Source organism: Hermetia illucens, chromosome 1, assembly GCF_905115235.1.
Source record: "Hermetia illucens chromosome 1, iHerIll2.2.curated.20191125, whole genome shotgun sequence".
Classification (NCBI taxonomy): Eukaryota; Metazoa; Arthropoda; class Insecta; order Diptera; family Stratiomyidae; genus Hermetia; species Hermetia illucens.
The window spans coordinates 136,687,212-136,711,991 of record NC_051849.1 but is presented as its reverse complement, the minus strand read 5'-3'; the positions used below and the strand labels follow the sequence as shown (position 1 = coordinate 136,711,991).

General features: G+C 38.9%; 3 protein-coding genes across 3 annotated transcripts; 1 reads left to right on the top strand and 2 right to left on the bottom strand.

Annotated features, from left to right (window-relative positions):
- Positions 1–254: 254 nt before the first annotated feature.
- Positions 255–11,235, bottom strand: LOC119661312. The gene is made up of 4 exons (XM_038070604.1): positions 11,083–11,235; positions 1,125–1,338; positions 894–1,064; positions 255–784 (listed from the first exon to the last, which is right to left on the bottom strand). Exons 2-4 carry the CDS (start codon positions 1,332–1,334, stop codon positions 497–499), a joined length of 669 nt encoding a protein of 222 aa, XP_037926532.1. The 5' UTR covers positions 1,335–1,338; positions 11,083–11,235; the 3' UTR covers positions 255–496.
- A 93-nt stretch (positions 11,236–11,328) lies between these two features.
- Positions 11,329–19,657, top strand: LOC119661310 (protein O-glucosyltransferase 2-like). Its single transcript, XM_038070602.1, has 4 exons — positions 11,329–11,631; positions 17,715–18,624; positions 18,684–18,983; positions 19,047–19,657. Exons 1-4 carry the CDS (start codon positions 11,447–11,449, stop codon positions 19,161–19,163), a joined length of 1,512 nt encoding a protein of 503 aa, XP_037926530.1. The 5' UTR covers positions 11,329–11,446; the 3' UTR covers positions 19,164–19,657.
- Positions 19,295–24,506, bottom strand: LOC119661311 (cAMP-dependent protein kinase catalytic subunit beta-like). The gene is made up of 5 exons (XM_038070603.1): positions 24,205–24,506; positions 23,898–24,127; positions 20,027–20,192; positions 19,677–19,954; positions 19,295–19,573 (listed from the first exon to the last, which is right to left on the bottom strand). Exons 1-5 carry the CDS (start codon positions 24,367–24,369, stop codon positions 19,360–19,362), a joined length of 1,053 nt encoding a protein of 350 aa, XP_037926531.1. The 5' UTR covers positions 24,370–24,506; the 3' UTR covers positions 19,295–19,359.
- Positions 24,507–24,780: the final 274 nt, after the last annotated feature.

Below are 24,780 nucleotides of genomic sequence, written 5' to 3'. Positions count from 1 at the left end.
TTAATTTTCTGAAGAACTTCATCTTGTATCCCAAGTCATTTTGATTTTCATATGTTTTGTTGAATATTAGCATCATCTTGTGGAGGAGTCTCTGCTAGTCAGAGACAATATGGTATCCCAAATCCTCCAAAAAACCCGGAGCGGAGGGGTATCGTCCTTTTCCACGTCCCAGCTCGTCAGGTCCTTGCGCCAGATACGATTTTACTGAACCTTTCAAAACCTCATAGTTTCTTATTAAAAGCAACAAGCATTTTTAAACGACATGAACGTTCATTTTATTTCAGATGTTTTGAACTTATTCAAAATCACAAACAAAATAATAAGTAAAAAATAAACTTCATGTTACTTCAATATATGGAATGAAATCAATTCAACTCACAAGGTCTTTACAAAAATAATTCAAAAAAAGACAAAAAATAAAATAAAATAAAGACTCTCAATTCAAAATAAGCGTATCATCATAAAGACAAGTGATGAGTGAAGTGAAGATCAACTTTCAATAATTTGGCATTTTTACAGTAATACATCGACCAAATCGGGATTTCAGTGTCCTTGTTGGTACTTCAACAGCAGATTCTATGGCCTCGATTTTGTTTTTCTTACGTTGTGAAAGAGATCGCTTTGGAATTGGTAACTTTCGACCACTTACCGACTTTTGCACTATTGGTCTCGCATCATCGAGTGCACAGATAGTTTCTGATGGCTTCACAACCTCCAAAAGAGTCCTTGTTCCTGGCATGATCAATTTCACAAGATTCGCATGCGAAGATGTAAGGTGTTTGTTCTGTTGAACATCAGGATATGGGGAAAATTAAAATGATTGGTTTCTAAAGGAATACTCAAGCTGTATTGAGTGCACAAATGTTTACGTATTTAAGAATATAAGTACCTACCATATCTTGTTTATTCTCAAAATACATGGCACAAATTATGCAGAAAAATTTTCGATGCATCTGCGAATGAGTTGATAAACTCAACCTTGTTACAAAGTATTCGTTACATTCCATGCACAAATATTTTGGACCACGTGGCTCGTGTAAATCAATTGATGTCGAGAAATAATTCTATAAAAATTGCAGATGTAACTTATATAGCAAAAAATGGTTACACATAAGCCTACCTACCTCTTTCCAAATAGCGTCGTAAATGTAAAGACTTTTCTCATCAGGATCAGTCGATTCGGCTGATTTGGAAACAGAACTTGAGGATTGTTGTTTCGTTGTATCACTAGTTGCTATATATGAGCTATAGTCGTTTTCTTTGTCTGCCAATCTCCTTTCCAATTTAATGTGCATTTTTATTGGACAATTGTTCTCAGGCGATGAAGAAGTCATTGTTCTTTTCAAATAATGAATGTAGGAGTATGGAAATATTTTTAATAAATGTAAATTATAAATTGGCAGCTTAAGGGGGTCATGCCGTGTGCCGGATCCGTGGTTTTTACATCGATTGTATCTAGACATAGTGTAGAATATTTGAGCAGAGTGATTTTTCAATACTCCGGTCGTTTGGAAATTACAATATCAAACAGGTGAAGTCGTCAGGTTTATGTCGTTCGCCGCAATGAAGCACGAATTTACCGGTCCGAATGACGTTCGAATGACGTTGCTCAAACAGCGCATATTGAAGCCAAAGCTTTACATGTGTTTTTTTAAGAAACCGAATTTTCATGGACTACTAATAGCAGATTAATTGTCAGTTCAGTTTTTATGGTCAATAGTCACATTTTAATTTTTAAATACGTTTTTCTCGAAACTGCATATCGAAAATTGGGTGCCACCATAGCTCAAAACATATTTTTGCAATTCGCAAACTAGGATAATTGCAATTCATTGGGACGTTTTTCAAGGTTTTGTGTGAAAATAAAAACCTTATTAGAATGGAGTCATGTCTGTTTGTCTTCTTCTTTTTCTTCTTCTTTTTCTTCAGCCTTTGTCCCGTTCACAAGCGGGGTCGGCTCGTCGTGTCACACCCGATTTAATCGGAAACGGCTGGACTGTTGTCAATATGTTTTCACAGAATGTGGCCATGTGGGGTTTTCAAAAGAAAGGGCTCAATTAGTACTTTTAGAAAACTCCCATGTTGAAACTCGGGTGAAACATAGTGAGGGCTGAAAATATGATCCTCAAAAAGTGTAACAGGTTTCGTTCTCAGACCTATCCAACCAAAAAATCACATTGATGTATCTAAACGAAATCTAGGCCTCAAAATACATCCCGTTTCGATATATGAACAAATAAAGTTAATAGTAGTATATTAGCATATTTTAGAAATTTTGCCGGAAACCCCCCTTAAGTTCATGTTAGAACTAAAAAATTTGGCAGTAGCATAAGGGATAATATAAGACACAAATTTGGGAATAGTTTGAATGAAATCCAATTATTATTAATAAATTTGTAGAAGGTGAAACTTTCACATTTTATGTGAATTTCGTGCATTCTAAAACGTCATATGAATGGGGGGCGCAGGGAGACAATTCGTTTTAATTTTTTAATCATTTTATATATGGGGAAAAAGTAATGTCGTATTTTGTCAATAGATGGTGACACTCAAACATATCTTGTGTTGTACTTATCATATCGGATCATACGACAATGTGGGCTACAGGTATCTCTCTGACAGTTTTATGATCGTACATTTCAGTCTCAATTTATAGCGCGTCAAAGATGGAGTCCACCATGCAAGAAATTCGTCATATTTTACGACTACCTGAGAAATAAAAATGCAACGAAGGCGGCCAAAAAAATTTGTGAGGTTTATGGCCCCGATACTGTAACGATCCACACAGCACAGCGTTGGTTCGATCGATTTCGTTCTGGTGTGGTGGATGTCGAAGATACATCCCGTACTAGTAGGCTAATCGTCGTAGAAACCGATAAAATCGAAATCATCCAAGTAGACCGGCATGTGAGCATTCGCTCGATTGGCCAGGAACTGGGTAAGGACCATAAAACCGTTTGGAACCATTTGCAGAAGATTGGATTCCAAAAAAAGCTGGATGTTTGGGCGCCACACACTCTTGGACCGAATCAACGCCTGCGATGCACTGCTAAAACCGAGCGAATTCGACCCATTCTTGAAGCGGATGGTGACTGGTGATGAAAAGTGGATCACGTACGAAAATCTCAAGCGAAAAGGATCGTGGTCGAAGCGCGGCGAGCCGGCCCAAACCATCGCCAAGCCCGGATTGACGGTCCGGAAGGCTTTGCTGTGTGTTTGGTGGGATTGGAAGGGAGTCATCCACTATGAGCTGCTCAACTATGGTCACACCCTTAATTCGGTCCTCTACTGTGAGCAACTTGACCGTTTGAAGCAGGCGATTGATCAGATGCGGCCAGGATTGGTCAATACGAATGGTGTTCTGTTCCACCACGACAACGCTCGGCCTTACACATTTTTGATAACGCGCCAGAACCTACGTGAACTCGGATGGAATGTTCTATCGCATCCACCGTATAGTCCGGACCTGGCACCAAGTGATTACCATCTCTTCTGGTCCATGCAAAAAGTTTTTGGTGTTACTAAGTTGGCCTCAAAAGAGGCTTACGAAAACTTACTGTCTGAGTTTTTTGTAAATAAGGAGGGGGGTTTATAAGCGGGGGATAATGAAGTTGCCTTATAGATGGCAACAAGTTTGCGAACAAAACGGCGCATATTTGACTTAAATCGGATAATTCTAAGTATGTTAAATAAAGCGTTAAAACTCGATCACAAATACGACATTACTTTTCCCCCAACCCAATATATACATATGTATACTTTTAGTACGAAGTAAATCCGTTATAGGTGTAAGATCAATTTTTATAAGTGCATATAAAAGTATAGTATTCGATAATACCCAATGTTTTCTTAGGGTGAGCATAATATTGACGTCTGCAATACCTACGTATATATTGTAGTTTGAAAAAAATATGACAGAATATTTTGGGTTTTTAGCTATACGAATGGAAAAATGTGTGTAGAAAGTTTCTCACACAAGATGAACCCGAAGTGGCAAGTTCCGTTATTCCGACTTGTTTATACATTAAAGAAGGCGAAACACCATAATTTACAAAAAAAGTTTAACAAGGCACCAACAATTTACTTTCAATATTTTTTAATAATCCTAGTTTGCGAATCGTGGCATGCTCCACACGTTAAAACACCGTTAATTCTTCTTTCTTTAAGATCGGCAGGACGAACACTTTGGAAACGGGTGGATAAGTTGCCGCGTACTTCAATAATGATGACATTGGTCTAAAAAATTGTTACGTATCCTTTAGATATTATAAATATATTGCGAAAAAAACGCATTTCTATCTTCATCCAGTTCTTCACAAAAAGCGAAAAAACGGCCTTCACATGGGATTACCCCCGTAAAGCAATATTTTGCATGAATGCTCTATAGAACTTATTCCCGAAATATCGCATTTGCAAATATAATAAATAATGTTAGCGGAAAAGCAAAAACAGTCTTATTTCAAAGATTAATAATTTTTGTTACGAGAGGTTGATATCTCCGCTAAATAATATTTTCGCAAGGGAACCACAAAACAAATGGTCAAGTGGGTGTATGTATTCAGCAAAAGACAAACGACCTATTCATGAATATGTGAATATAATAAAAATAATTTAAAAAAGGGAAAAAATAAATCGGCCGTTGATTATTGAACCCAAAAACGATCGGTCTCTGGAATGTGCGCATGCTCCCCGACAATTATGTTGGAAACTCCTGAATGTTTCAACTCGAGCGGGAATTTTGGCGACATCGCTTTGACGTTTTGAACCTCAACGAAGTAAGATGGTGCACCTTTGTGGAATACTCTAATTTTGCAAGACTCCGGTATTTCATTCTGGTAATCCTAGAAGCAGTGGAGGCGCATCTGGTTTAGAGCAAGATCTCCACTGCGAAGTTTGAGTACAGATTAAGAAGTATCACAATTGTAATCGGAGATTTCCCACAAAAAGTAGCATGATGTTTTCTACGAACAACTGTACGGAATTCAAGTTAGGCTTCCTAAAGGCAATATTGTTATTGTGATGACTGATCTGAATACATGTGAAGAAAGGCACGATCTCGGCGGCCATAAAATACATGTAAATTTCTGCAACTTTCGCGGCAGTATAGTGTTCGAGCACAGAGCCTGCCATAAGGTCAGTTGGGGTTCAACTCATCGGCATCGCAGTCGACAGTAGATCCAGAAATTTTCTTTCGAATGTGCACAAAAGAAAGGGCGTTGACATTGATATCAAAGGAAATCAACATTCAACTCGCAGCTGAGTCTACCGATTTGGCTACCATGGGAAACTTATCTTGCTTCGTAGACGACAGGAATTGAACATCCGGCACATGAGCATTGTTATCAAAAGCACCTTCATCTTTAACATGAGTTAAGTAACCGAGCAAACCTCAAAAAGAGATCAACTAACAAAACAGGGCCGGATCGATGAATGCCAGGGACTAAGAATTCCGTGCCCATGAGAAAGTACCAGAAATGCACCTGCATGCAGTCTATGGTGTAATAAAAGGGATTTCACCTTTGCGCTAGTCAGAGAAGCAATAACACTGACTTCCGTAATATGAAACAATATAACAAGTCGGAAAACCGAAAGTTTGACGCTTCAGGTATAAAAGGTTTTGTGTTTCCCTTTGTGAGGACCATACCGCACTTCTCCATTGGCTGATAGCATAGTTTTGGAAAATGATAATTCCAGTTAACCCGTTAGGGAGTACCGTCCCCATGTACTCGAGGTGGGCGATCAGACCCGAGTCTGCAAGGGACTCATCTGAAGTGGCTTTGGCCAAGAAGCCTCACCGGAGGTTATCTGGTATCATGGGAACCCGGACAGCCCTCTGAGAGCATATGCTCCAGGAGAATTCCTGGACCCCAAGCGTGGAGTTGCGCTGTACAACTCAGGTGCCGTACCCCTTAGTGCAGAGATGATAGATAGGTCTTGCATCCACTGGTATAAATGCTAAGCCTGCACTCAATATAAACCAGTACCACTGTGCCAGTCATGGCGGGGCTCTGAATGTGGTCCCCAAATCAATCCGTGTCCGAAAAGGACCGTGGGATTATGCCTACACGGCAGGTACTCACGTTAGACTCCCAGTACTTTCATATCCAAAATGAGGATATCCGCAATCGATATGGGTTTGCACCGATCGTGGAGAAACTCTGAGGAAGGCGTCTTCGATGGTATGATCATGTAATTTGCGTTAACGAGAAATCACTTACCAAGATTGCTCTGAACATCGAAGTCAAGGGCCGGCCGAAACAACGGTATGTTGATACCCTGGATGGGCATTTAAAAGCCTCGAAATTGCATCCAGATCAGGCATTTGATAAAATAAAATGACGAAACCGATCACGACGAGCCGATCCAGTTTGTGAACGGGACAAAGGCTGACGAAAAACAAGAAGATGTGAGGAGCGACGAGCGCATGACAGTGTCACATAGTTAAAAATTCCATTGCCTTCTAGTTATCAGGTATGAAAGGTTTTGTTTGCTTCTTCTGTGAGTATATTTAAGTATAGAACTATCCTTTAATGAACACTTTAAATTTTTTAAAATAAATCCCTTTTCCGGGTAAATTTAATGGAAATTCCTTTTCTGGGTAAATTCTTTCTTTTAAAATTGTATGTCCATATCAAGATTAAGCATGAATACAATTATTACAATAGTGCAGCTACTTTCAATTACGAAAATCCTTATCAAACTAGCTTCTCTAGAAAAATGCAACAAAACTATTCAAAATAATTATACCATGGTTTCTTGACTCTTAACGCAGACTCATTCGCAAATTCATTTCATATCGCATTTTTTCAACTTCACTACGCGAGAGTGCGTGTGATCATGCCGGCGGTTAGAGCAGAAGAGAGATGCGGACTCCTTCACCGCTGGCTCTCCACCCTCGTGGCGAGTTCTAGAAAAGCCACGGAGAGCGGCGGTGGCATCGTCCACCCGCTCGTATCAACAACATTCGAAATAAATTTCGAACGTTGTTAATCCTGTTGCGCCACAATCTCATTTGTACGTAGCCCGTTATGTATATGCATTTAGCATGTTTGACTACCCACTTTAGTGTGATATTGATATTCAGTTGCAGTAAATTTACAAGATAAGGCCAACTTTGAGCTACTGTAACTTTTTTACTAACATTATGATTTTTATCAAACTTAGGGATAATATGCTTTTTATACTACTACCAACTTTTGTAACTCTGGGATAAACTTAAGGGGGATTTTACTCAATCTCGCCAAACATATGGTAATATACTATTAATAACTTAATTTGAACGGATATCGATATGGAGAGTATTTCGTGGCGTGGACACCATATAGAGGCTTCGAAAAGTACTAATCGAGACCTTTCATTTGACACCCCACATGACTATATTCGGTGAAAAAAATTTGTAGACCCCCCTTTTACATATATGCCCCCCCCTCCCCCCCCCCCTAAGCCTCAACGTAGAAGGATGTCACTCACTACGTGTCTAGGCGTTCACAGTTCCCACCTTCTCATCAAATTTCGTGTCAATCGGTACAGCCGTTTCTAAGAAAATCGGGTGTGATAGACTGACAGACAGACAGACAGACATTGAACCGATTTTAATAAGGTTAGAAAGGCTAAGGAGAAGTAGATTCTTCACGAATGGGAATTTTAATATTTCATTCGAATGTCAATTATTCTCGTTAATTATGACGTCAGCATCTTATTTGTATGGCTTTAGAAGCAGTTAATTCGCCCGAAATTGCTAAGTTTGAACTGCTATAACTTTGGCGTTAATTGCCAGATTTTCATGAAATTTGACACGTATGTGCGAAATATGGTCCTCTATGCTAGAAATTTGGTAGTCTTAGGATGAATTTAAGAGGGGTTTTTCAGTAAATTTCCCATACATATAGAAGGGGAGTGTAAATTTTTGTGTAAAACAAATTTGTTTTGTGGGAACCGTGAACTCTCACGTATACAGGGAGTTATATCATTCTACGTCGAATTTGAAGGGGGTGGGGTTCCCCGTATAATCAATAGGAGAATGTACATTTTTGTTCCACCAAATATAGTCATGCGAGATATCAAATGAAAGGTATCGGTTAGTACTTTCCGAAGCCGGTCTTAGTTTTGATATTTGAAGGAAAGGTGGGGAGTGAGGGTGGTCGAAAGTGATCATTTCTTTCAGGGACTCACTTTCAGAAACTATTCAATCGAAAAATCTGAAAAAAATCAAGAGGCTGCCCCTATATGGTGCCTAAATTCCGAAATACCTTCCATACCGATATCTGTTCAAAAAAAGATAATAATAGTAAATGAATATCATTTTTAGTAGTTGATTCCAGAACGCCCTTAAGTTCGTCCTGGAATCCCCAAATTGCAGCAATGAAGGCTATAACAGAGTATGACCCTACCAAGTTTGGTGGATATCGCACTATTACTAACAAAGTTATAATAGGTCAACATTGTCGCTTCGGTACAAATCCAAGGCTTTGAATGTCAATATCACGCAAAAGTGGATATTCTCACATAATATATGCATATGGTGCGTGCTAGGTACTAATGCGACAAATGTTCTCTCAAATGTTTCTATCAAATAAATACACAAAACTTTTCATACCTGAAGTATCCAGCTTCCGATTTTCCTACTTGTATTATTTTATTTTCATTCTTTATCTTCAAAATGGCGAAAAAATGCAAATCAATATGTTATTTCATTTTTAAGAAATCACATTCTTAAGAACACTACTAATCGCGTTCTGAATGTGAAGAGCCCCTAGTGCAATTTTTTTCGGAGATTCTTTCGCTCAAATTTTACTTCCCCATCACCGGTCCCGGGCCTGGGAGCCTTGTAACCTATCTCTCGCAATACAGGTTAGTCCGGCTCCATTAACGTTTTAAGGGTAAAGTTCCTCCTTTTCTCCCTTTTTCTGAGGGTAATATTTACCTACCTACCTGTACATAAATCATCATTTGAAACAGTTAATTTGCCTTGCCGAAATGAAATCGACCCCATGTTTCTATAGCAATGGATTAAGCTGTAACGATTTTGGGGGCAGGTTATGGTAGCCTTTTTAGCAAAGCCAGGACGGGGTCAAACACAGGCCAAAGTCTAAAGGCTAATACTTTTCTTCCTGCACCACAATCAGCATTCTTAACAATCGGGAAAATCTTGTGAGACGACATTCTATGACCTTATTAAAGAATGACAAAGAATGGAACATGAAATAGATGGCTATCGTAGTCATAATACATATAGCAGACGTGAGACTATTTTCCACTTGTATCATTGCAATTAGCTGGCAGAAAGCATAATATAGCATGTACAAATGCACACTTTTACTGAGATGCAGGTTGGCTCAAGCATATCTATGTGTTGTGACTTTGTGCGGCGGCATATACAGACGAGCTCTACTGGTGGAGTTCTGCCACCTCTACCGTCAGACAATGCAGTGGATGAACTATTAAGCGTGCCTTACACAATCTGGCAAGCCTCTCAATTATACCTAAACAGTCCAAAATCCATCCGGTCGCCTGTGAGACTGAAAAAAACCATACACGCACCGGCAAGTCGGACAGCACCAACTGTTCTACTCTGGCTGTGAAAGCTGTTGAGACACAAATTTTAGATATTTTTATGTTTGAGTATTTATAAAAGAAAATTTCCGGCGATGAGTATGCAATTCTCGCCGGAGTGACTAGATGCCGATGCAGGAAGCAAAGTCCAAAAGCAGTAACTGGTCAACTCTTGAAGCACAAGAGACCTCTGATGAGGACGTGCTCCATTTTTTATTGCCGCACTCCTACTACAATTTTGTATATGTTGTGTAAGGCGGTGAAGTGTCCAAAATGTGAATAGTTCCAATTATTAAGTGTGGCAAAAAATCTGAAAGTGACAGCGAATGAGCAAGGCAAGGCATGAAAAGCAATAGGTAAGGCATGGGGACTGAAATCATACATGGTTTACTGCACAAATCAAGACGGCATGATCGCCGAGCACAAGTATGGCGACCAAGAAGGCTAATATATAGTATTAAAGAGGAGCGGAGGCAATATATTGTTACCATAAGCCCGCATATCGAACGGATTGTATTAACCACAATTACCCATCACCATTGATGACTTCAATTTGTTCAACTCCTGTCGGACATCTCACGAACCTAGAAGCAGCCCTCCATTATCCTAAGATCAGGGCTGTAGAGAGAAAATCCGCGTCCATGGTGAAAATTATGCGTAAAAACTGGACGCGGGGTAGAAATTATGTGGGTCCTCCAATAATTCTTCTTTTATTGAATTTGCTATTACGGGCCCGGTGGAATACGAAACAAATGCAAACGTACTAATATTCATATTCTTTCTGTTAGTCGAGCGACTAAAAACTATCGCATCACCTCAAGCAGATCTGAACGACATTTGAATGGTAGGTCTTAAAACTCTGAAGGCCAAAAACGAAATAATATTGAAACAGATAGCGAGGCATAGAGCACAGTACATCTAATAAGTAGTACCCACACTCAATGGACCGGACTTGCGAATGTTTTGGGGAAGCTTATCCACACACCCTCTGGGCACTAAACCACATGTAGATACGGCTGCATGTTGAGGGGCTGAACTTTTCCAAATCATTCACAAGTCCGGACCATTTAGTGTGGATACTGTCTCTTAGATACATTGTGGCATAAACTGTTGATGGTAATAAATGTAACTAGTCACCAACCCCGGCATTCAATGCAATAGAGAGGACGACGCAGCTCCTTCTACTAAATGGTTTATCACTGCAACAGATAATAGCAAAAGTACATGTCTGCTTAGCTCGCAAATTTATCGAAATACTGAAATCGTGCCAAGGTGGAAGGTGAGGCCTACATTTATAGAAGATGTCTAGTCAGAGCATCCTGGAACCCCTTCAGAACATTTAAGATAATATGCAGGCAAGCATCGTCATCCAGAATAAATGGGTATCGAGAATTTGACAACGAAAGGCCCATCGAATCGTATTTATTCTGTCATAGAAGGTCCGACCATACTTTACCTTTAACCGTTAACAACGACGAATGTCACCTTGTGTGCACGTTAAATATAACAAAAAGGAAAGCAAGTTTTTATCTTGTTGCGTCCGAATACCAGCAATCCCAGTTCGTTGGTTTGGAATCAAGGAATACCACTAATTACTAAGCCCTCGCAACCGGCAGTAACGGCAAGACGTTATTCTCCTTACTTTTGTTTATTTTAGTTCATTCGCTTCACTCTTTCTCATGCTCTCAGCAAGAGCGAAATTTGGAAATGTTCACTAATTCTCCACTGTTTACAGCAACACGAGAATTCCACTACTTTCCAAGGAAAAACAAGTGGGACAAGCGGCAGTGACAGTTGACAAGTTTTCTCAGCTTCCTCGCATATTTCATGTTTACATTCCGGATGCGAGGCGTGTGCTTTGTTGAATAAAGTCTCTTTCAGTGAAGTTACGAGTATGAATGAATGTGCCAGGACGTCTATAAAGTTGCTCATTTTGTTCATTCTGCTGAAATATGGGAGCAGTTCAAAGCTGGTTGATCCATCGAAAAGTTTAGTTTGGGGACCTGGCTTGAAACCAGATAAAATAGTTTTGCCCGCCAGGTACATCTTCATTCATGCCGTGGACCGCGATGGAGTTAGGTAAGTTGATCAATTTCAGAGGCGACAAGAGTCGGGTTAATTTTAAGCCATCTTCACGGTTACCGTCTGGTTCGGATGTTGGAAATATTGGAAATTGTTTAGAAGTCAACAAGTGTGTTTACTATTTACGAAAAAATGCTTCAATTAGTGCTAATACAGGAAGCTCCTGAGAGCTAGGTATTTATTCATATTTAAAAAATGTCAAGAAGATTTTCAAGCTGTGTTACCTGAAACGTAAGATCTATTGTGCTAAAAAGGTGACAAAAACTTCTCAGTGAGTCTTAATGATAAGCTTATCTGGGTTTATTTAATTCCAAAGAAAAAAGTTGAGTGCAGGAGCTAATTAAAAATCTCCAGATTGTGGCAGGCTCTGCTCTAAGGAACTGCACAACAGAAAAGCATTGCGATATTTCTACAAACACCGTGGACCCCAAATTGCAAGTTGATAAGGATATTGTTCGTTATTTTTAATCTCATGAACAATGTTAACGTGAACCGAGCACGTTCCTTTCGCAGGAAAATTGTTGATTTTGACACAAAACAATGAGAGTGATATACTAGACATCAGAGAAAATAACAAAGCAAATGGCTGAGTTGAGTTGCGCTAGTGTTGTTGCTAATGGCTGCATAGCTCATCATCATCAACGGCGCAACAACCGGTATCCGGTCTAGGCCTGTCTTAATAAGGAACCCCAGACATTCCGGTTTTGCGCCGAGGTCCACCAATTCGATATTCCTAAAAGCTGTCTGGCGTCCTGACCTACGCCATCGCTCCATCTCAGGCAGGCTTTGCCTCGTCTTCTTTTTCTACCATAGATATTGCCCTTATAGACTTTGCGGGCTGGATCATCCTCATCCATACGGATTAATTGACCCACCCACCGTTACCTATTGAGCCGGATTTTATCCACAACCTGACCTTCGTGGTATCGCTCATAGATTGCTTCGTTATGTAGGCTACGGAATCGTCGATTCTCATATAGGGGCCAAAAATTCTCAGGGGGATTCTTCTCTCGAACGTGGGCAAGAGGCTGCGTACCTACCATCACAAAACATAGGGCTGCCAGCTTTGGGATTTCATTTTGTTTAATATTTGGCCATGGCAATTCTTCGAACGCATCTTATCAGGAATCTGCTGATCGTTCTCATATGTTCTGCACTGTTTCAAATCCCTGTAATGTCTTCTTTAAAAGTTGGAGAAGGAGCTTGAAAAAATGCGAAGGAATATTTTGAATGGAAAAACGTGCACAGAATTTACACAATTACAAATATAATTGACCCATGGCCGTGGCAGGGATTCCGCGCCCTAATCACTTTACACCATAAAGGTTTCATCGCTGCAAAAAGACAAAAAAGGCGGCTTATACGTAAATATAATTTTATTCACAGGCGATCAATATTTTATTAAGCGCGCTAAAATTCAACTATAACAATTTCTAAAACTGCGACCGGACCACAAATTTGCGAAGGCCTAAAATTACTTACTTAACCCAATCTTAACCTAACCAGCGAATGTTTGTGTGTGTGAGATGGGGGTCGAGAAAATGTGCTTAACTTTCTTCAAGTTTTCCCGCGAAGCGTAAATTTCTCTTCTTCTGTTCTGCGCCATGTGATTCTAGGGCAACCCACTCGTCGGGGAGTGTGAAAGTGAATTCCATTGTATTACTTAGCCGGCAATGTATTCGTCGATCTTTTCTAAAGTGTGACCTATCCACTGCCATTTCTGCCCTCTAATCAACACGTACGCTGACGTAGGTTATCGGTCGTGATTTTCTCACGAAAGAGAACAGCGATGACTCTGCGGGGAGACGTGTTAATGAAGTCTTGAAGCCTTTAAATGGTAGAGATGGTTACTTTTTATATCCTGCTCCTATTTAACAGCACACCGAAAATATTGACGCGGAACAATCTGCTGTAATTGATATCAGCATTTCCAAATTTTAGTCAAAACAGTGAAGGTAAATCTAGCCCGTCGGGTGACATCAAACTCAATGCCATTGCGAGCAGAAACAACGCTGCGAAGATAGACAGTTTGACCGATGTTCGGCTTTTTAACACAGATAGAAAGGGTGCGGTGTTTATTTTCTCGATTCGATTCTAATTGCCTTTCTTTCGAATTCCAGAACCATTTGGCTAAGGTCCAAAACTCGGCGGGAGATCAGAGAGATGTGTTTGAAGGAAGATATTATGATCCATTGAAGTCTTCCATGCCGTCCGCACAAGGCAGTATGGATAACGTCGCCGATAACAAGAAAGAGTAGTATCGAACCCCTCAGAAATTTTACTTTGATGCGGTACATTACATTTTGCGCCATCATATATCACTATCGTAATTAGCTTCTGCGGACTGTCCCTCCTTCGCAGAGCAATCCATGTTGAAATCGATGAAGAGGATGATGTGCAGGATGTTGATGTGGTCGATGCACGTGAATCTTGTTTGAGAGAGAAGAAGAAAGGATCACTACATTCTAAATGGTGCTAGTCGCATGTGTTTCAGGGAGAAGGCGTGGGTCAATCCTTCCCGGATTGATGGTTTTGTGTAAAACAAAACTTTATTGATATCAGAAAATAATTCTGTGACCCACACTTTTCCTTAAAACGCCTACACCGATTCAAACGAAACTTTGTAGTCATATGGAAATATAAAATCCCACGTGTACAGTGGATGACATAAATTTGCGTGAAGTTTAAAAGAGGCTCCCCATACATGCAAAGAGGGGTGAACTTTTTTATCACCTAAAGTACCCGTGTGGGGTATCAAATGAAAGGTCTTAATTAGTATTTTAATTTTGTCGTAAAATATAAAATGGGCAAGTGGGCACCGAAATCCAAAATCTGAACATAATCAAGGCAATGAGCGTTTATGAAATCCAGTTCTCAAAATATGTTCTATTTCGATATCTGCACAAATAAACTTAATAATTGTATATTACAAACTTTTTCAAATTGTCCGAAACCGCACCGGACCCCTAAACTTCATGCAGAGATATTTTGTCCCGAGCTACGTGTGGTCGTCTCTCATAGACGTAGCGTGCGTCGCGAGCGCTAAATAGAACGCGGCTAGTGTATTCATAGTTTCCCGTTTTGAAGAAACGTGCGTGTGACAGACAGCCAGATCGTGAATCGATTTTAATAATGTTCTGTTTGACACAAAACCTCAAAATAAGCTACACATACCGGAGGAGAAGTTATCTCATGTGGTAAATATTCGCGATTGGCTGCGTGCCTTCTTTATTGATATCAGATTGCGATGACTACCCTCTTCTGGTACATTCTACCGCTAGCTATAGGGGCATTATCTAAGAAAAACAAGTCGAGAAACCGGAAGCTGAACATCTCAGGTATGAAAGGTTTTGTGTACTTCTTTTATAAAAACATTTGGATGGACATTTGTCCCATTAGTACCTAGCACGTAATATATGCATATATTATGTGAAAATACCCACTTTTGCGTGATACTGATAGTCTTGAATTTGCACCGAAGCGACAACTTTGACCTATTATAACTTTGTTAGTAATATGTGATTTTCAACAAATTTGCTAGGATCATGTTCTATCTTAAAGCCTACTGGGAAATTCGGTGATTCTAGGATGAATTTAGTTTTGTAGGCAATTACCAAAAATTATAGTAATATACTATTATTATCTTTATATGAACAGATATCGATATGGACGGTATTTCGTAGCCTAGGCACCATATAGTGGCAGCCTCTCGATTTTTTTTCCGATTTTTGGGATGAGTAGTTTCTGAAAATGGGTCCGTGAAAGAAATGATCAATTTCGACTCCTCACACTCCCCGCCTATCCTACAAATATCAAAACTAAGATTATTTGGTGAAAAAAGTAGTCCCTCATAGCGTATAGCAACACAGAAAAAACTTTAGCGCGGGACTACCTGAACTTTGATTTTGTTGGTCTTCATTTCAGTTTGACTCTGCTTGCCTTTTCCTCTAAATCCAGAACCATTTGGTCAAGATGTCAGTGTAGTCGAGGTGTTTGAGGAAGATGATATATTGGTCAAATTTTTACCTATATACTCAAGCTCTATAGGTCAGTTCAGGTCTTACCACGACTTGATATATCCAGTATAGATACCAAGTGTGCTTTTAGTCTCACAAACAAAGTTGGGCGAAAGATGAAATAATGAAAGTTGCAGAAATTTACAAATCGCACACCATTATTGTTACGGTTACGAAGACCATATCTTTGTCAGAGGTTACCTTGCTATTCAGGTTGCCAATTACGATCACAGCACTGTTTTTAGAAAGCCCCTCCTGAAATGCTTGCAGTTGTTTATAGAAAGCATCATTCTCTCCTAAGTTCCGTTGATATACAGCGTCGTGGTAAGCGTTGCGATACGCGTCTCCTATCGCAAGGCTTACCAGAACTCAACAATGCAATGCCACACGAGGGAGAGAAGCGCTGTAGAATACCGTTGCTGAGGAAAGTGCGCACATACGAAACTCCCATTTTCGTGCTTCTTTGGTAAAGAAAAATTCGTCCTTATCCGCTTCACTAATGCAATGAATTTTGAGATTTGCCGCATTCCAGCCCATAAACTCATTCTTTCTTTCTATCAGTTTCCACAACAGTATTTATTAGAATTTAATCTATTGAAGATGTCATCACTATTGAAGAGTTTTGCACGGTTTATGTAAGTTGTCAAACATAGCTTAACGGGCTTGGCGACCGTTACGATGGGAGTGGAACGTTTGTCGATTTCTACAGCTTCGATAGTTTCGTCATTAGTAAAACAATGCTCAAACACAGAGTTTGCTATAGGGCCAGTAGGTATTCAACCGACCGGATTGCGATCAATATTGGATTTAGGTGCTATCTTCTGGATATGCGTAACAAGTTGCTTACCTTCGCTTGCATGTTGCACTCGGGACTTCTCGCAGGGTTGGAGAGCTGTCCAAGTTCCAGTTCAACATTAACCACTTATATAATTCAACCATCGTTCGACAACGTGCCAATCAAATGGTAGATGTCTTGACTAATCCATTTGAAAATTGAAAATGCTCTTTTCTCGGGTGCTACTCAGATCGTCGACCGCGTGCCGTAAGAGCATCACAAGATCCTGCTGATAGGGGAATCATGGGCTGTGATCGTGATCGATAAATGGGAGAGATTGAAAATTTAATTGATCGTTGCGAGCGGTTGCGAAGCGTGATGTGCTTGGGCCACAATAGCGTACGGAGTCTCGGGAAGTTCACTGTAGTGTGCGCGCTATCCGGAGGAGGCGAAGGTGTTTAATTGATCATTTCATCTTCTCTCATACACAATAACGCTAATGGTAGCTACTTGTTCTATTATCGAGTCCCTGAAACATCGCTTCTGCTTTCAACCGCATTGAATTCAATGTCTCTCAACGCATTTACCATATAACGCTGAACCTGCTTTCGCTGTTTTGTCCAAAAACCTAGAATGCAGTTATCTCAACAACAACAAAGAAATTGAGATTGTTTCGTGCCAATACCCTTTCTGTGTTTCTATGTGGGAGTAGTACATTGGAGACGGAAGCTCCAAACCTGCATTAATATTTTTTTGTACTGTGTCATCGCGGTACTCTGACCTTATACAATACATACATACATTTGTACCTGCCATATAGGCATAATCCCACGATCTTCTTTAGACACGGACTGACTGCCTTAGGATGGTCGACGAGTGGGTTGCACTAGAAATACGTGGTGTACACCAGAGAAGTGCAAGATTCACATAGGTGTGCTTGACGGTTTATGCCCCACATAGGGACATGTTAGAACATATTCATTAGATTAATTTGGTACTAGCAGGAGTAAGATGAGGGTAACCAGATGAAATAAACCTTTTTGAATTATTTACTGTGGATTGATGCACGTTTGTGAATATTCTATATTTTAAAGCACATTCAAAATTCTCCTCAATACCTTTTGTTATGGGTTAGTTTCTTTGCGGTATAGTCAATGCCGTGCCTTATCCTTCCGAATGCAGGCCAGGAATTAACAGAAGTTCTTTTTAATCCTAATATAAACTAATACAGATTTTAGAACATCTAGTAAACGAGGGATGAAACTATAAGTGTTTTTTACATATTACAGGTTTCGAAAATCCCCGCCGTATGCATACCAGGTATTCATAGAGGGACAATCAGGAGTTGGAAAATGTCCGGCCACTATCAACTTCATCGATCGAGGTGACGGATCTGCAATCGTACGTTATAAAATCGTACGAGTATGTGAAAAAATAGAGCTTCATATCAAATATAATGGTTCGCATGTCGCAAAGTCACCATACATAATTGAAAATACAATCTATCCGGAAAAATGTTATTGCCCACAGCACCTCTCCACCTGGTTGTATAATAATGAATGCTCAAACAATGATCAGCGTATTGAGCTAGATTTACAACCATTCAAACAAGTCAATTTCAGTAATATTCGTGAGAATCTGATTAAAAAGTATGATATGCCTGGAAGTGTATCGATTTGCAATTATGTGGTGAAAAACAATGAAATCTATCGAAAATGCTACGGAAAGTACGTGGGTTACAGTATGTTTATGGATGCAACATTGTTATCACTGACACGAGTGGTAAAGCTGCCTGATATTGAATTTTTCCTCAACCTTGGAGATTGGCCACTGTCGAAAAAAGGTGGTCACCAAAGAACTTCCGGGCCTTACCCTATAATTTCTTGGTGTGGCAGTGACGACTCATATGACATTGTGCTGCCAACTCATGATATAACTGAGGCGACTTTAGAAAACATGGGAAGAGTAATGTTGGACATGATCTCTGTGCAGAAAGAAATTTATCCATGGATTGAAAAGAAAGAAAAGGCGTTTTGGCGGGGACGGGACTCTAGATATGAAAGACTGCATCTGATCGAGTTGGCAAGAAAGCACCCAGATTTATTTAATGCCTCTATAACCAACTTCTTTTTCTTTCGTGATAGAGAGGATGAATTCGGACCGACGGTTAAGCACATTTCATTCCTCGATTTTTTCAAAGTAAGGTAAAGAATATATGTGAACGCAAAAAAGTTAAAAAATATATTTACTCTTTACAGTACAAATATCAGCTGAACATTGACGGCACTGTGGCGGCGTACCGTTTACCCTATCTTCTAGGTGGAAATTCGCTTGTCTTCAAGCAGAATTCGCCATTTTATGAACACTTCTATTATAAATTGGTTCCGAACAAGCATTTCGTTCCATTCAAACGTGATTTGTCTGATTTAGTGGACAAGTTGAGATGGGCTAAGGCGCATGATAATCGTGCAAAAGAAATAATGGAGACGGCACGAGAATTCGTACAAGATAATTTGATGCCAGTGAACATATATTGCTACCATGTACAGCTATTTAACGTAAGTAACAAATGAACTTATTTAACCTTTTGATGATTGCAAGTTTGGTCCATTATCGCGCAGGAGTGGAGTAAAAGACTGGTGAGTCCTGTTACCGTTCTACCTGGAATGGAGCGTGTCAAGCAAGACGTAAAGTGTGATTGTCGGGAGAGCAACCACATCGCAAAAGATGAGCTGTAATATTCTCAAATAATTCATTCCTTTTGAAGTTTTTTATGTGATAATTCTAGAAGCTCTGTATGAGACATGCACATTAATAGTTAATGTATAATATTGACTTGATGGTCTTCTAGATAGCTCAAACATTACAATTGTCATAAATACCATATATTGTCTATTCCAAACTATAAAATGAACTTTTAAAATTATATAAAAATTAAAAATTCTCAAATTCCTTCTCATATTGATTCGTTTTGGATGGAACGAACTTTTGCTCTGGATATTTATCGAAATTGGTTGTATCATGACTACCTTTCGTCTTGGGCACATATGGAGCCTCGATCTCATAGTTAAGAAGGCCAATCCAATTTGTGTTCTTGAACCAACTATGTGTCTTAATATCTTGAGCACCGTTTCGTAAATTACCATAACTATAAAATATTAAAATCAATGCGAAAAATTTGTAATTATTGTGATTTTTAGATTCGAAAATAAATTTCCAAATGTGTGCAATATACAAAAACCGAACATTACCGTCGAGAAGTATCAACTTGAAGGAGATTGTAGACCAAATGTCGTAAATCGTGGCTGAAAAATGTTGGTATTTTATAGTTGCAATCAACTATTTTGCGGAATAGTGCCATTGGATCGGTGTTGGCAGTGTAAAAGGGCGATACACCGGCCACTAGTTCATAGATAAGTACACCGAATGCCCACCAATCTACACTCTGTCCGTAACCTTTGGTCTTTATGAGTTCCGGAGCGATGTATTCAGGTGTCCCACATAATGTCCAAGTCCGACTTTCAATGTGCTAAAAGGCATATGCATATTAAATGTGTCTCTGGATGGTACTCACATGTGTACTGTTAGATGCCGTAATTACCTTACAAAAGCCAAAATCAGTTAATTTAATATAACCCAATTGATCGAGTAAAATATTTTCAGGCTTTAAATCTCTATAAATTAAGTTTAGATAGTGAAGGTACTCAAAGGCTAAAAATACTTGAGCACCATAAAATTTAGCTTGGACTTCATCGAACCGTTTCATCCTAAAAGCGAAAGAAAAATTAAGAAATAATAATAAGACTTACGAGTTATTCTGAAAAATTAAGTGAAAGAGATTCTGTATTAATTCCAGAGGGGAAACAGCCCGGATGAACTTAATGTCTAACAAATTGTTGAAAATTTGTTGTACATGTATACACGTAGCCTCTGAATCCCTTCCCTTCCCCTGTGTTAAACTTCAGGACACTAATTATATATATGTTAGTAAACAAGTTGTAGGCATTGGAGAAACTTAGTATTATCAAACAGCGAAGCTATTATGAGGCGTCGACTGCATTCCAAAGTAGCATTCAAAGAATATGCTGACATTTTGCCAGACCCTAAATCGAAGGTCTCCAAGCTAAAGTCAACTACGGCAATTAACTACTTCTTTACTACCGTTAGCAGAATTTCAGGCGAACTTTCGGTTACCATATATGCTAATACCACTAAAGTAAGTTACTAATTACTACTTTGTTAATTTTGTTTACTGAGTTACTTGTTTTTTCTTTCCTCATTTTTTCAAAGACTAGGTAATTACTTCGTCAATTTTCAATGTCCTTTTTAGATGATTTGACCAAAATTGCATTCATTATACAAAAGGAATACTTTTCCTCTGTCAAGTTCTCTCGCCACCAACGTGCTTCAACTTTCCTTAGGATATATCGGATTCTATGGTGTCTATTATATATCACAGCCAGCAATGAAGTAGCCACCTTTTCGCTGTTAGCGAAGTGAAATATTTAGAGACCTACCTATGTATGAATGTCTTGTATGCTTCGACCTGAAAATATTGAAGATAGCATTTAGAATTTAATGCGTAGCGTCACATTCAGGTCTTTGGTGTCAGGCTTATCAGCATTGATGTAGTCCTCCAATATACATAGTATGATTCTAATACTGCGCGTAATATACTACCGTAACCTCTTCCAACACTAGATGATTGCATGCATGCATGAGCATTTGAGAGGTTTAGTAGTTGTCTTCTAAATGTGCGTAACAAAAGCATTGTTTGCGCTGGTCTCAAAAGGGATCATATTCTGATGGTCGTTTACTTTCGCGCACTGTAATATCGGACTTCTCCGCAGCTGTCCTCTAGCAATGGGGAAACTTTGTTCTTGCATAAATGATACAAACCCTGTAGAACTTGTTCGAGAATATTTATAAGCATTGGGCTGACATTAAAAGCATCTTTATCTCTAGTACGGGTGAAGTTGTGGGTTATGCTCCAAAGGGACAACTAGTAGTAGTACTTCTTATATCTAGGTGTGACGATGAGATCTTATTATTCGCAATCTCACCGAAAAAATCCCCATCGATAATGACCCGGAATTTTTCTCTATCTACAAAGCAAGAAAATCCAGCAGCTACTTGGGAATCCAAACACTTTTTACATCATATTCGTCAATGCAATGCATGCTTTCAAATGGTATCGCTTGGATCAACGAATATTGTGAAATGTGGTAATTTTACACCCAGATTCAAAGTGAAAGGACAGGTGCATCATCAAATGGTTTCACTCCAGTATCTGAAGAAAATTTGCAGTTTTTGCAAATATATGTACACAATCAGAACAACGTCTGCCGGGTTCAGCTAATCTATTATATAACAACTCGGGAAGCTGGACGCTTCAAGTACGAAAGGTTTTGTGTATTTCTTAGTACGTAGCACGTAATATATGCATATATTATTTGAGAATATCCACTTTCGGATGATATTGACATTCATAGTCTTGAATTCGCAAAGAAGCGACAACTTTGACGTATTACAACTTTGTTAGCAATAGTGCGATTTCCACCAAACTTGGTAAGATCTTGCCCTATATTATACCTTATATTGTTACATTTCGTGGTGGATGCATGAACTTAAGGATAGTTTTGCAGCCAATTACTAAAAATTATAGTAATATACTATTATTAACTCTATTTGTACAGATATCAGTATGGAAGTTAGGCTCCTGATTTTTTCAGATTTTTCGGTTGGGTAGTTTCTGAGAATGGCCCCCTGAAATGAATGATCATTTTCAACACCCCGCACTCCATACCTTTCCAACCAATGTCAAAACTAAGATCGGCTTCAAAAGGTACTAACCAAGACCTTTAATTTGATAACCCACATGACTATATTTGATGGAAAAAAACGTACACCCCCTTTTTGCATGTATGGGACCCCCCCCCCCCCCCTTAAATTCATTGTAAAAGGATGAAACTCACTGTATGCATGAGCGTTCACAGTTCCCAGCTTTCTACCAAATTTGGTGTCAGTGGCTGTAACCATCATCGGAAGCAAGATTATGTATTTTCATTAAAAAATTTCTTATTTTTATTCCGTATTTTCAATGAAAACTAGACTCGATTTTTGAATATTTTGCTTTAAAATTCCACCATTTTAAGGTAAAAACTATAAACGTATTTGGGACAATGGCGGCAAGTATAGAGAATAAGAAGATATTTAAATTTTTGGTTCCAAATTACTAAAAATGGATAAATGCTTCCCACCAGCCACTAACCTTTTTAAGGAACCCACACAAAAACAAATACAAACGATTATGAAATATCTTAAATGAAATTTTTGTATCATAATTCAAGACGCTAAGAAGAAGAATTTAAAAAATATCGAGGGAAAACCCGCTTAATGTTTTAAGGATATCGTCTATGTAAAAATTTGGTCTATTACTGTTATCTAAATACAGACTTTATATTCTGATAACTATTTAAAATGCCAAATAAAAAGCCGAATATTGGAACATCAACCAGATAGGTGCAGCAGGTGTCAACCAGTAAAGTTGCTGAAATATCGCGACTGGAAACAAAACGAATCGAAGCCTCTACTTCAGGAGCTGCCGAAAAATCAGAAGAGCAAGATATTTCTATTTCAAGAAACACTAAATTTCCTCAAGCCTGCGACTGCGAGCTTCTACTTCAAGAGCTGTCGAAGCATTTCAACAACATGATGTCGAAATTGCAAATTTCCAAACAAAAGCTACTTTGAGAACTACTGCAACATTTGAATGCTTATGGCAGATTCGATTAATAATGAGAATCGACCTCAATAAAGCATCCTTCAATTACCATATGATTCAAAAAATGGAAATGAGATGATATCATTGGTCTAATGGCTTAATTGTGCAATGCACCGGCCAGGTTAATTATCCACCGCTGATTAAGACGCCAGAGGAACCAGGATTGTAAACAGTGACGTGGAGTATTAGCTTTATCTAAATTCGGTAACGGTGCAAGAATTAAAGATCTGATTGATACTCACTACAGATCATCAATTATAAAGCATCGTTTATGTATATATTTCATGTATGATTTTGAATGATGTGTTGTTGGCTATTATATAACACATCCAGAACAATGTCTCTCGGGTTCAGCTGGTATTTTATAAAAGACAGTTCGAAATGCTAATAAAGTCATCCCTGTTCTGAACTCAAACGTGAGATTAATCTAGACCATTAAACTGGTAACACTGGTTTAGAGGCTATATAGCGTTTTTTCTTGCACCACCATGCAAGGTTCACTCATATAAGGTGTTATTGCTGAAGTCTGCAACTTTAATTGGAAAAAAATTAATAGTTATAATATATATATGGTATGCGATGGCACGGTAATGTGTGAAATAAAGCTAAAATCTCTCGGTAAGAAGCTAGCAATTATATAACGAACCGGACAGACTAGACCCTGAAAAAATTAAACGTTAGTACTTACTTTCGAAGATATGTAAATAGTTCTCCACCGCTGATGAACGGCATCACTAAATACAAACAATCGTTATCCTTAAAGGAGAGCTCCATATGGATGACAAATGGGAAATTCAGTGCTCCCAGAATCTTCTTTTCCGATACAACATGCTCAACTTGCTTGTTTTTAACAATATTGCTCTTAAAAAGAACCTTAACCGCGTAATACTTGTTCGTTTTCTTCTGCTTACATAATTTCTATAAAATCAAACACGAAAACGTAATTTCAATCCCATAATAAAGGGCTGTGCCTCTTTCCCCTGATTTTCACTTACCACGGTACCGAACGAACCACTACCTACAATAATAACTGGCTCGAACTCTTGGAAGTCTATTTTTGGTGATGGTTTCGCTGAGTCATATTTTGTGAAAAATTCCACTTTTAACTTTTTCAGAATCTCAGTGTATTCAACCTTTGTTGAAAATCCTTCGACAGACATGACTGTAGGCGACGAATGTTTGGTGGGTTCAAGAGCGGAACTAGATGATGACGCTGATAAGTGTAATAATTTGATAATATCCAGTTTTTGAAAAATCTCGTGTAGACCAGAAGAGTCGGTTGACTTTCGATTTTCAAGTTCCATGGCAAATGTGATAAATTGCGCTGGCGTGTGTAAACATTTGATGAGTATTTGATGACATGGGGTTGCTGCCAGTTTAATTCGTCCCGATGGGAATTTCACAAGGATAAATTAGGGAAGGAGAAATGAATAATAAAGAAGAAAACCCGTTTCCTAAAAGTAAATAGTGTTAACTCGGTCAGGTTGCTTAGTTTCACTTGCAAATCCGGCTATTTGAGCTCTCATATTGAAGCCCACTAGGCATAAATCGTCGTAAGAAACTTTTGTGCA